At 34.1% G+C, this 13,898-nt stretch overlaps 1 protein-coding gene across 3 annotated transcripts; it reads right to left on the reverse strand.

Moving 5' to 3' along the window:
- Positions 1 to 1,411: 1,411 nt before the first annotated feature.
- Positions 1,412 to 9,227, reverse strand: LOC143631685 (uncharacterized). 3 transcript variants are annotated; one of them, XM_077100369.1, is made up of 17 exons: positions 9,143 to 9,227; positions 7,799 to 8,237; positions 7,006 to 7,180; positions 6,727 to 6,853; positions 6,560 to 6,597; positions 6,381 to 6,474; positions 5,357 to 6,294; positions 5,156 to 5,287; positions 4,444 to 4,516; positions 4,339 to 4,378; positions 4,186 to 4,258; positions 4,036 to 4,101; positions 3,859 to 3,933; positions 3,606 to 3,787; positions 3,478 to 3,524; positions 3,119 to 3,377; positions 1,412 to 1,860 (listed from the first exon to the last, which is right to left on the reverse strand). In XM_077100369.1, exons 2-17 carry the CDS (start codon positions 8,232 to 8,234, stop codon positions 1,595 to 1,597), a joined length of 3,021 nt encoding a protein of 1,006 aa, XP_076956484.1. In that variant the 5' UTR covers positions 8,235 to 8,237; positions 9,143 to 9,227; the 3' UTR covers positions 1,412 to 1,594. The 3 variants fall into 3 exon arrangements, with proteins under 3 accessions (XP_076956484.1, XP_076956482.1, XP_076956483.1); XM_077100367.1 differs by having other exon boundaries at positions 7,006 to 7,186; XM_077100368.1 differs by lacking the exon at positions 9,143 to 9,227 and having other exon boundaries at positions 7,006 to 7,186; positions 7,799 to 8,287.
- Positions 9,228 to 13,898: the final 4,671 nt, after the last annotated feature.

A 13,898-nucleotide genomic window follows, 5' to 3' on the forward strand; every position in this document is an offset into this window, starting at 1 on the left:
TGCAAGGATGAGATAAAATAAATTACTGTAAATTTTAGCAAATATTAAGCCCTAAGATTAAACGTTTGCAAATTACTCTATTAATTAATTACTTTATTTGAACGACCTATAATTAATCTGGCGTTACTTAGTTGGTCGTTCCAAAAATAATAAAAAATTAATCAATCAATTACTTATTCCACAAATCATTTTCAACATAATGGCTAATTTAAAGTTTTAGTTAGAATTCCTTTAATTCATTTTTAATTTGATGGAACCAAACTTGATAGCATCTATTCAAATCCATTTAGTTTGATGGTACCAGAATGTTAGTATCTATTTACTTTCATCTAATGTAACAAAAACTATACCATTATTGTGTGATCATTTAGCTACTTAATTCCGGTCAGAAACCAGCTTGAAACCAAACGGAACCGCCAATTTGTAACAAGTTTGAGAAATCCTTTGTTGAAACAGTTAAAACCGAACCGAACCAGTTTTATAGCGGTTTCTAGACCGAGCTAGGACTAGCTTTACCCGAAGAGATCCGATCCATGGTTTTGTGCAACTCTAGCACTGTGTTAAGATCATTTAATATCCCATATACCTGGTGGGAAAAAACCCGGTTTCAAACCCCACCCGACCCACGGGCACGAACCAGGTTTCAGTTCCTCAAAAAATTGTACTAAGACCCGTCGGAATTGGTTCCACCTGTATCCGGTCAAACCCCGAATCCGGCCCGAAAGCCAATAAAAACCGGTCAAATATCCGACAATACCCGAAACCGGTTCCTACCTGACCTGGTTCTTTACTTTTGTTGACCATACTCGGAACTGGTTCTGGTTCCTGAAAATACCCGATTTGTGAGCATTAGGTTTGAGATTATTTCAAACAAAGATTAAACAATTATCATGTTAGCATGGTCTAACGAGAGCCATGGTGATAAGTTAAGTTAATATATTGTAATATACTTCTCACTTAGGGGTTTATGGACCGGCTTGGATTTGAAACCGAGTTGATTGACCTGAAGCTCGGCTTGATTTAAAAAGAAAATAACTTTAATGAGCATCTTTCAAGTTCAGTACAATCATCATTCAATAGCTCAAAAAATATATGCAAAGTAAGTTCAACGAGATACATAACAAGTCCAAATAAAGTTCACATGAATCGGTTACCTAGCAAGCCGCACCAAGAAGTGCTAACGCACAACCCATCCCTGGCTCTGGCTAGAGCCAAACCAAGCCGAGCTAACAAGCTAGCCACCCTTGGCTCGGTTTCAACTCGTTTATAAACCAAGCCAGCTCGGCTCAGTTTCAAGCTAGACCAATTCAATAAAACATTTTTCAAGCTTTTTCTGATCGCGCTTAGAGCAAACTATGAGGCATTTTTCTTTGAAGTCATAAAGTGACCAAAAAATGTGTTGAAAATACGTTCAAAGTTCCTTGTTTTGTCAATGGTGAAGCCCTACATTTTTTACATTCAACAAAAAACTAGATTTTTTAATAACAATCTGTTTATTTTTAACATGAAACAAACACAAGGAACCATGCCCATTCATACCCCTTAACCAAACACCACCTTACCAAATCTACCTATCTAACATTCAAGTTTCAAGTTACCGAATTTCTTGACACCGTACGATTCCCGCAGCACCTCCATAGCACACCAATCTCTCGCTACCTTTATTTATGTTCCATGTAGCTCGATGCATCGCAACCATTTTTGGAGGGAAAACTTCGGGTTTGGTTTTCTCATTTACATACCCTTCTTCAATCTTATCGTCATTACTTATGCACACTAATGTTTGACTCGTTTGCGCCTGGGCTTGGGCTTCCTGAGAGTTATCATTATTGTTCTTCAGGGCCATCACCAATGGGCCTCCTGAACAAGTTTTGACCAAAACATTAGCATAACAAAACCCGAGCTCGGTTGATAACACACACATATCTTATTATAAGTTAACTCACTTATATACAAAAATAATTAATTTCTGTAGCTAACATGATTTGAACTTGGGACCTCTAATGCAAAAGGTTAAAGCTCTTACCAACTTCACTAACATAGTATTATTGTCTACATTCTACATATATCAACTAATAACCTTTCTAACACATTTATTTTATTTTTTAATTATAAATCAGATAAATAAAACAACAACAACAATCGCACCCAGTAAATCCCACACATAGCAAAAACTATAAGTAGGGTCTGGGGAGGGTGGGATGTGGCGAACCTTACCTCTATCCCTGGGGAATAGAGAGGCTGCTTCCAAGGGACCCCCAGCTCCAAAAACAAGCAACATAATAGTAGAATAGTAAATAAAGTATAAAATAGAATATTGGAAAAGTGTAATATTTAGTAACGGAAAAAAAGGATGATAAGTAGATAAAATAATTATAATATATAGCAATATTAGTATAAAAATAAGCAATAATAGTAACATAAACAAATTATACTAAGTAGGTAAGGTTATGACAAGATATATTTCTAAACCAAAACTATATCATCTCCCTAGAAGTCCTTATCCTTAATCCTACATCTCCAAGAAGTCCTATCATCAACCATATCTTTGGAGAGATGCAGGTTTATCAAATCATGCCTAGTCGTCTCATCCCAAGTTAATTTGGGTCTACCTCTACCCCTCCTGCCCTCTATAGTAATGTTTTCTACTGATCTTACAGGATCTATCGTTTGGCTTCTCTTCACGTGGGTCTACCTCTACAACAGTTTTATTATTATTAAACTTTTAATTTAACAGTATTTAAATTTTATGTAATGTTTGAATATTCTTAAATTAACTATGCAGTCATCCGGTTTCATAAATCCGCTCCAACTAGTGATGCGATCCGTTTACGAAAACATTTCTTCAGTGTATTTGATTGTAATTTCATAGATACTATTCAAAACTTGATATTGAATATACGCGTTTGATTAAACAGATCGGCCTGGCAACCTGTTTAACTAAATCAGTCAACCCGCTAACCCGTTTATGACTCGTTTTTTACAACCAACTTGATCAGCATGTTTACAACTCGGTTATCACCCGCCAACTCCTTTGACACGTTTATATAAATGTGTTAAACAGTCCATGTTCAGTTTCCACGATTTTAAGCGTGTGTGTGTATAGAGAGAAAGGAACCTGAAGATTGTTTGGGTGGTGTTTGGCATTTAGAGATATGGTCTTTAGCTCTCATTTCTTGATTTGACTTTGACTTCACGCCACGACTGGATCTGGGGGTATCGGAAAATTCAGTGGACGATTTCTTCATTGGAATGGGGATGTTTGGCAATGGTGATAACACAGTAAGACTCGAATCTTCTTCCTCTGTAAGGGACCCACAATAATAGTGAGGTTCCCGGTTTCTGTGAGGATCTTTCTCCACTGCTTTTGTTGTAAGCTGATCAATTTCACAAGCATAAGTATAAGAATAATGTACAGAAATTATTATTATTATTATTATTATTATTATATATTTTTTTAGAAAAATAAAAGCACACCTGGAAATTAATAACTTTACCATCTGAACAGCAATACGCAACCATGCCTGCAATCATATGCTAAAAATGGTTAAACAACATAAAATTAAATTGTTTCAAACTATTATTATTATTATTATTATTATTACCTGTTAACTTGGACGCTTGAATGCTCCAAATTGAAGATGTTGAACAATTATAACTACTAGTTCCATGTTGTTTTTTCCCAGTTTCCATGCCAGTAACCATGCCCGTAACAGGGTAATCACATGCCGCTTTTGATAAGCTTATTAATTTTATTTCACCGTCGTCACACGACAAAATAACACATCTGCAACCAAAATTAAATATTAATTTAAGGTAAAGTTACAAAAAATAATAAATTAAAAGGGCCAACGGTACCTGGGATCTGGCAGCCAATCCACACTATTTATGACTTTTTGAGTAGGTATATCCCAAAGAGGATGAAATGGGTCACTGCAATGAAATATTTAAAGCCAATATTAGCATATTTTGCATATGTGGTGTTTGATAAGGTTGCTGACATGGCATCATCAAGTACGATGTTTGCATACTAACCGTATGTCCCAAAACTTTAAACCTTTATGACCAGCAGTTACGATTGTATTTGCAGTCTCAGGATCACTGCAGATATTAACAAAGTTATAAATTAAATATATGTTTAAAATCAACCTCATGCATGGATTTATGTTTTGTTTGTTTGCTGACCTGGCAAGTGGAGCCCACTTAAGTGCCCTTATAGGAACAGTATCAGCATTGAAGCAAAGCAAAGGTCTAGTATCTGCAACAAAAATTATAATATTAAAATCAACTAACAAAAGCGTAATTAAGAAAATAAAAAATTAAAACTTTTTATAATACCTTTAGGTGAATTACTAGCAGAGAACTTCCACAGTGCAACCTAAATGTTTATACAAATATCATTTTGTAGTAAATATAAGTTTATAATGAAAATTACAAGATTACCACTCCATCATGACAACCAGCCAGAATGAGATCATGAGAAGTTGATGCTGACCACTCCAATGTTAGAGGAATGCTGTAAAAAAAATCAAAATATTTCCAAAAAAATGTTTTCAAGACAAAATAAAAATATAAATGTAGAAAAAATGTAGTAATAATCAGGGATGCTAAACGGGCCGTGTTCGCACGTAAGTCGACCCAATACGACACGAACCTGAACATAACACGAACCCAAAAATCGTTTCAGATATACCAACCCGAACACGACACAAGTATTTGCGGGTTGACACGAACATGACCTGTTTAACACAGCTTTTTTTATTCTTTATATTTACACGTATTAATACTTTAAATAACAGTTTTACAAAAAAACAAAATGTACAAAGGCATATAAAACAATTACACTTTAATAATTATAAAAAATTATAAAATACCCAATGAATAATTATAATAAAAAATGTACCCAGTAAACTTATATTAATTATCTCTTTTAAGTAATAAATTTTGCTATAAAATACCCAATGAAATATAAGTTATAACATAAAAACACATTTTAAACAAATAATAATGAAACGATAGGTTCGTGTCATGTCAGATATTCACACTTATAGTAATAATGATGGTAATAGTAATAGTAAGATATAATGAAACGATAGTTGGAAAACTGCGATAGGTTGTATTAAAAATGATGGTTATATAAGTATAAAGATATTACCTTTGTCTATCGCCACATTTCAACATCGAACATAAAAAAACCGGCTTCAACTTGAGAAACCGAGGATCGTTACCTTCTTTTTTACAAGAAGAAAATATAGCCTTTGTAACAAGAGGATGAGGTACCTCCCACCTGCATTATAATAAAATAATATATATAACTTATAATAACAAATTGATTAATATTTACAAGTAATCTCACACTTCAAGAGCTCCATTTCCAAGCAAAACCGCAAGATATCCCAACACATGTTTAGAAACCGAACACGAATCAGACGGTCTCCATTTCACATCCCATGCAACTTTTCCATTGTGGGCCAGACCCATTACAAGTCTAGGCAAAGCATCATCTTGGTCAACGGGACTTGAGTTTGAGGTTGACTTTGTTGACTGGTCATTTCTTGGCCTTCGAGTATAGACCTTAAAATCTTGTCTTTTCTGGACTTTCTTTTTGGCAAGGAGTTCAGATGTCAAAAGGGTAAATCTGTCTATAGCGGTCAACTCGGTTGAATTATCAGGAAATTTAACCGCAAGAGGCTCCGGGCTTGTTTTGGGTGAACCATCAGTAAATTCAATAACCAATTGCATATTTAATGATTCTTTAACTGGTTTCTTTCTAGATTTTCCTTTTGGCTTTTGTAACTTGTGATATTTAAACTTTTCATTAATGTCTTCTTTTGAAGCTAATTGAAGCATATTATTTAAGCGCTCGGGAGAACTAACGGGCGAATCTAGCATTAAATGATCACTGTCATTCGCTTCTTTTGTAGGAGTCTTTCTTGGTCTCCCTCTTGGTTTCTTTGGCTTTGTGGGATCAATAACTGTGGAAACTAATTGAAGCATACTATTTAACTGTTCGGGACAACTAACGGGAGAATCTTGTATTAATTGATCACTGTCATTCGATTCTTTTGTAGGAGTCTTTCTTGGTCTTCCTCTAGGTTTCTTTGGCTTTGTGGGGTCAATGTTTGTAATAGGTTTCCTTGCTTTGGCTTTGGCTTTGACTTTGACCAATGGAGTCTGAAGTTGACTTTGACCGGTATTTAACACACACCATATCTGGATTAAACCTCTTCCGGTAAGTGGAGCACCAATCTTGTGATATGTTGACTCTGGAGGATGAGCAGAAACCGCAATGAACTAGAATACATATACAAAATTTATAAATTAAAACCAAATTCAATATAATTACAACATATATGAAGAGCATTTGTGTAAATAAGCACCTCAACATTAGTGTCAAAGGTAGAACTTTGATGAACTCTAGGACACCAATCCACTGCCCAAACAGGACCACCAACATACATTACAAAATCTTTGCTGCAACAAGATATCATAAGATAATATATATATAAAAAAGGGTTAAAAAAAGAAACTAAATGCTATATCGCCATCAATAACGAACCTCAATGGTGACAAAATATCGTTTTCAACTGATATATCCTGCATCAATATTAGTACACAATCTAATAAGGAATTTTTAGTGAAACTTCATAAGTACACATATGAATATATTATAATTATGTTACTTATGTATATTAAAAATATTCATATAATTATTTATAATTGCACCCTGGGAACACATGCTGAAGAAAACTGAGGCAGATTGAACTTAGTTGTGACATCTTTCTCCTCCAAGGTTTCCTTTTCACAAGCAAACCTAATAGACCGAGGTTGATAACAGAAATCTCTCCATTTACTGTCAATATCAGGAATCCAACAATTAGAGTAAGTATGTTTATATTTATGACTCAATTAAGTTATAGTGTGAACTCGTCACACATTAAGTGAACATATAGCCAGTAAAGACTACAGAAACACTCATACAAAAAAACAACTTCATATATGCACCTTAAGAAAGTAACAGAAGAAGACAGCCGTTGAATCTCGGTTTGTTCAAACTCAGATTCTGACTCTCCAGAGATCACAGCAAATTTATCCATCAACTTAAAGTGATTTTCAACTGAATGATCAAACTTTGAAACCCTAATTCCTGGTGGAAGAGCGTCATCATCTCCATCTACCACTGAAACTATTTGTAAAATTATATTGTTAATAATACAAAAATTCCCATACAAAAGGAGAGTGTTCGTTCGTTTAACTTCAACTGATCAAACAATCGAACACGAACAATTAAACAAACAGGGTTTTCTTGCCCATGTTCATTAAAAAATGTACATGTTCATGTTCGTTCGTGAATGATATAACCAAACGGTTCACGAACGTAAATGAATGAATAGTACTGAACATAGATGAAGAAGCATAATTTAGCTAATAGTCTAACACCAACTAAACGTATATACGAGCAACAGTGTATTGAACCTAACAGTTAATAAAACTAGACTAACTTGTAATGGGCTAATAAGTTTAAATGAATCTATTAATGAACATAAACGAACAAACATGATTGAACTTGAACGATTTTAAATGAGCTTAAGCGAACATTCACAAACATATATAAGCAAACAGGACATGTGTTCATATTCGTTCATTTAACTAAATGAACAAAATGTCTTGTTCATGTTCGTTTATTAAATAAACTAAGTTCTAGCCAAACGGTTAATAAAGTGTTCACTAAACGTATGGCTCATTAACAGGTCTGTGAAGGAAGGGTAAGTTGAGAAATGAGAATGATGATGAGTACCTCGTTTTAAATATGATTGCAATTTCAGTGGAGCTTTCGTTGTTCCAACATTTGCGTCAGCATTTTGTTGGTAGATTTTTTGCACTTCAACTGCTTTACCACCGTCCATGTTATATGCACGCGGCGGTCTGCGTGGCTTTTCTTTTATTTTGTTAACATTTCCATCTAAAAGCCCTTGCAGAAGAAGCTTCACATCCTCGGGTACCTTCATACAACTTGCAACGTTCCCTTTAATTCCCGCAAGATGTTGCTTCATTCTACTAATCCCTCCGCCACGAAGTTCTTTTTGACAAAAAGTACAAACAAATAACTTTTTTCCACCTTCATCTTCGGCTTCACGAATATACTTCCAAGCTATATCTGTTCTTAACCGATGATTTGGCTGAATAGAAGGATCTGTTGGTCCCTTTGGTGGTGTTGAAGCAATAATTTCCATATTCTAAAAATAAAATAAAACAGCAATCAATAGATTATTAATTAAACTACAAAACATAAAGAAAGTATGAAACAGTAAATGTTAACATTCAAACATAGAAAAGTCATGTCCTTTTGTTATCATTAGGGGTCTAAACGAGCCAAGCCGCTCATGAGCTACTCGAGATTGGCTCATAAAAAGCTCGAATCGAGCTGAGCTTAAACGGGCTCTACTATATCCCTAGCCCCAGCCTAAATGTAAGCTTGTTTAATAAACAAGCCCGAGCTTGAGCTTTGCTAATCGAGCTCTAGCCGACTCGCGAGCCTAAACGAGCATATTATTTATATAGTTTGTGTGTGTGTGTGTGTGTGTATAATTAATGATATTTACTGTATAAAAATCTATGATAAAATAACTAAATAATATATATTTGTTAAACTTATATTTCAAAAAATATAAATACAAATAATAATAATAACATTTACAAAATAATTAATATATAGAAAACGAGGCGAGCTCAAGCTTGAAAATTTGACACGAGCCGAAAATAATATACATTTATTATTTCAAAAAATATAAACACAAATAATAATAATAACATATACAAAATAATTAATATATAAAAAACGAGGCGAGCTCAAGCTTGAAAATTTAACACGAGCCGAGTTCGAGCTTCAGAAAAAGATCTCAAAACGCGCTGAGCTCAAGCTCTCTATAAGTTAAACGAGTCGAGTTGGAGCCTAATCAAGCTAGGCTTGTTTACAGCCCTAGCTATCAACATACAGATACGTTAAATCAGTTAAGTTTAAACATCGAATTTAAAGCCCTAATACTTCAATTCAGTTAATTGTAGGAGCATAATCGTAGTTATTAACAACACTAATTGAATTAAAATTAGGGCAAAAAAAACAATTAGGGATTCAATTTACCTAATTGATGACGTAAGCAATGATGGTGAGTTGACTCGTGAATCGGTGTATGCTGGGATTCGATCTTGTTTGTTTTCAACTACATAAATAGTTTATAGGTTGTACTTCGTTCGGTATATGTTTTGTAAAATCTGGACCGGACGGTCGAACCGGGTATTGTCTATTTGTATTTGCATCGGTTGTAAAATACTAGACCGGTCAATAATATTATATTATTATATTGTAAAGATTGGGCTTCATGCATAACAAGTTTTTCCCTTGGTACGTTGCGTCAGGCAGGTCGGTAAAACTCGGACGGTGGTAAAGCCCAAGTGTTGTCGGTTCTAAGCGTTGAGCTGGTAAGTCGATACGAATTCGGTTAGTTTCGGTGACGTGTGTTATTGTAACGTCTCCCGTAGAAAAGCACGGGCTCTTCCGCTAGTAATTATAAAAGCACCTTAAAAGTACAAAACTAAAAAAAAAGAAAAAAATAATGAAATAAGAGATAAAATTTGCTAGTGGAAAGGCTTGAAAGAAAAAAAAATAATGAAATAAGAGGTATAAGATTTGTTAGTGAAAATGCTTCAACTTAAATTGCAATTGTGAAACATGATTCTCTTACTACCAAAGCAAATAAAACTATGTTACCAACTTCTATTATTAATTTATTTAACAAAGAAAAACCAGTTAAAACAATCAAAAATAATATTTATGGCACCAAACTTCTCTTTTATATTTATTAGATAATTATTAGAACCTTTCTTCCTCGTTTGTTTGTTGAAATCTCTGCAAAATCGAAACATAAAAGCATATTGAGATTCCAAATGTGAAACTTGAAACTATATTATACGTGATAGAATCCCAAAATAAGGCTATAATAACACTTGGCATACACTGAAAGTGAAACAACAAACTACAAGGACCTAATATGCCAACATATACATTCAGTTAGATTGAATATGCACAAAGAAAACTGCTACTGTAACATCTCAGTTTCCATATATATATATATATATATATATATATATATATATATATATATATATATATGGGAGAGTTATCCTAAAAACAAGTAGTTTCTTAAAAAGACTAGGAATAAATCATAGTCATTGGATCATATTAATTAATTGTTGAGATTTAAAATTACAAAAAACCGTCATAGTTTCCTACAATTACTCTTTCACCATTATAATCGACATAGTTTCCTTTAATTGTTCTTTCACCATAGGTTTTAATGTCAAATGTCAAAATTTTATTGGTTCTTACCATTCCTAGGAAACAACTTCTTTTTATTTAAACTATTATATATATATATATATGTTATATATATATGATAATAAATTATTAGTTAGGCTGAGATTTTGTGGTTTTGTTTTAAACGGAGGTGCATAAATTGGGTTTTTCTAACATGGTGTCGAATATGGAACTGGATTCGGATATGAACGTTTATTGAAAACTCAGGTATTGACAATACTGGATAGGATTCAGATCAGGGTATTGTCTTTATAAATCATACCCAATGCACCTGATTCGGATCGGGTAAAGAACCGGCTTTTCTAGTAACGGTTATTTGAATATCCTATTTCCATGTATTGAAAGAACCCTATACTTGGGTTATTTTCAGGTACTCTTTGGGTATAGATTGATTTTTTTTAAGGGTTTGCACTTTTTTGGGGGTAATTTCAGGTATTTTTCGGGTATAGATCGGGTACTTAAAAAACCCGGTTCAGATAATGGAGATACCCAGTTCCGGCTTTCGAGTAATACCGAGTACAAATCGGTGTTCGATTTCGGGTACGAGTTTTGGTACCGCAATGCATACCCTACCCATACCTTACGGGTTGGGTTTGGGTACATGTTCGAGTAGTAAAAATTCGTATAAAAACTGATTTCGGTTTTTTTTGGTCTGATAATGGGTATAGATTTTGGTACTAAAATGCATATCGTATCCATAATCTAGGGTTAAGTACGTGTTCGGGGTTTTTTTCGGGTCCGGTTCCGGGTTCGGGTCCTTTATACACCTCTATTTTTAAACGTCGACCTGCATTTTTAGTACATATTCTTTCTTTTGATTAGGGATTTTTTTTTTGTTTACGAAAGCTAGAGATTGACTCGTTTCGAGCTATTTATCTAAAGCTCGAGTTCGGCTTGTGAGTTGTTTATTCAAGTTTGGGTTCGAACCACTTATTATTTTTTAATTAGTTTATACATGTTTTTAACTATTTTATTATTTTGAGAAACACCTTAAACGGATCTAAGTTGGGCTTGAGCCGTGTAGTATCTTAAACGAGCCAAAGCTTGGCTCGAATTTGGTTGTGTAGTGTGAAAATGGCACACAGAAGTCCAAAAGAAGTAAAACTTAAATATACTTATATATACAAAAGGCTGGCGCTTGGACTCAATAACTAGTCGAGCTTTATTTAAGGATCCAACACGGTTGTGCAGTGCGAATTAACACATGGAAGTCCAAAAGAGGTAAAACTTAAAAATACACAAGGTTTGATAAGGCTTGACAATGCTAAACGAGTTTCCCATACAATGTTCGGGCTTGGTCTTGATAACTATACAATGTTCGAGCTCTTAATCAACATGAGCTCAAGTGGCTTCACGCGCGGCTTTGCTAGTTTGCATCCGCATGTTATTACTTTTGTTTATTACATTTCTTGATAATAAAACTGTTAAACATATTAATTTCTATGCAGGGCCGGCCTTGGGGTGAGGCAAGGTGATCGACGGCCATAGGCCCGACACTCGCTAGGCCCAATTTTTTTTTATTTTTTAATTATATTGTATTTTTATGAAATACAATATGTATATTTAATGTTTAAACCTAATTACATAAACAATAGTTTTGTCTAGTGGCAAAGAGTATTACTCTTAACCAAAAGGTTATGGGTTCAAGTCTCATTTGACACATGTTTAATCCTTTTTTTATACAAAAGTTTTTTACACAACCCAAATTATAACAAAGTAAACCCATATAAAATTTAAATTGTTTAAACTCAACAAAATACTTCTTTTACTTAAGGCCCAAAAAAAATTTCGCCTTCGGCTCAATTATTTTTTTGCTTTCTCTGAGCCGGCCCTGTTTCTATGTAGTTTTGCAAACCGGACATTTTTGTAGTAGTGAATTCAACACAGGTAATGATTATTAATCCCATAACCACTTTAAGATCCTAGTTAAAAGAGCATGTTTTCTTAGGATATGTGTATTGGTTCTAACAAACATGGTATATTTAAGTGTCATGTTAATGTAATGTAAACAATAAAATTACAAGTATTCACTCTTTTATTTTAATGTAGTGGTTTAATTAAATAAATATAAAAATGTGATTGACTGGGGATGAATCCCATCTCTCACACCCCTCAGGTTTTAGCGAACTCACCTTTGGCGACCCATGTAATTAACACCCATATATAGAGGTGTACAAATCGGGTTTTTCAAATACCCGGTTACAGGTATGAAAACAGGTTCGGGTATGACCGGGTATTGGAAAATCGGGTATTGGCCCTGGGTCAGGTTCGAGTTCGGGTTTGGATCTGGGTATTGTCTCTAAAATCACATCCTGTGTATCGGGTTTGGCTCGGTATAGAACCAGGCATTCTATAACCGAGTATTTGAATACCCTATTTCGGGGTATTGAAAATACTATATTTTCGGTTTTTTCGGGCTTTTTTTCCGAGTATGGATTGGATTTTTTAAGGGGTTGAACTTTTTAGGGGTATTTTTTGGATATTTTTCGGGTAATTTCGGGTATTTGAAAAACCCGATTTCGGGTATGGAACCGTTTCCGGTTTTCGGGTATTACCGGGTACAAATCGGGTACGGGTTTTGGTACAAAAAGCTTACCCTATCTGTACCCTACGGGTAGGGTCGGGTACAGTTCGGGCATTAAAAACCTGAGTATATATAAAACTGGTTCCGAATTCTTTTTTCAGGTCCGGTTCTAAGTTCAAGTTATTTGTGCACCTCTACCCGCGTAACATGGCATGACTTTGTCATTCTCACTACCCTCTACTACACATAGTTTTATAATCTTTGATATATTTTTCTTTCTAACATCATCATTAAGTTTAACAAAGTAAGCCCTTCTATGTTAAACTTTTTTTTTGCGGTCTAGTAACTTGTTTTTTTATATACTTTATATTTATATGAGTTCTTGTTTATATGCATTTGCTTTATAACTACATTTAAATGATTTTTTTTTAAATTACATGAATAGAGTTACACGTCAGTAAGATAGTCAAAGAGGGTCAAAGTTGTATAAATAATATAAGGGGGCTGATTTGTGTATGCCGCGACATACAAAACTTTTCTTGTAAAATACCGTGGGTTTGAGTCTCATTTAGTGCAAATGTGCAATTTGTTTTGGATTGAACCACTGATTGTTCCAGACTTCAGTTTTTTCCTGCATGAGTGGGTCACGTCATCATGTTCTATTTTTTGAGCCGAATAGTGATTTATTTGCTATGACGATAATCTTTGTTAAAAATAAATGATGGGTATGGACTATGGGATAAGAAGCTTTTGGGCTTATAATGTATGGGCTATGGGGGTTTGAAAATGACTGGGCTTCCTGTTATATGGTTATCCTAAACGATCCAAGTTATGTTTCCAAGTTCATTTAAGGATGAAAAATAGAAAAAAAAAGTATTGTTAAGAGGTTTTTTTAATGAAGAAAAATAAATGAAATAAGAGAAAGTTGTGTTCTATAGTTTCATTAAATAGGAGAAAAGAAAACAAATTGGAGGAAAACAAGGAAATATAAAGAGCAAG

Source organism: Bidens hawaiensis, unplaced genomic scaffold, assembly GCF_021521415.1.
Source record: "Bidens hawaiensis isolate Kalapana, Puna unplaced genomic scaffold, B.hawaiensis_p1.1 tig00006228_1, whole genome shotgun sequence".
Classification (NCBI taxonomy): domain Eukaryota; kingdom Viridiplantae; phylum Streptophyta; class Magnoliopsida; order Asterales; family Asteraceae; genus Bidens; species Bidens hawaiensis.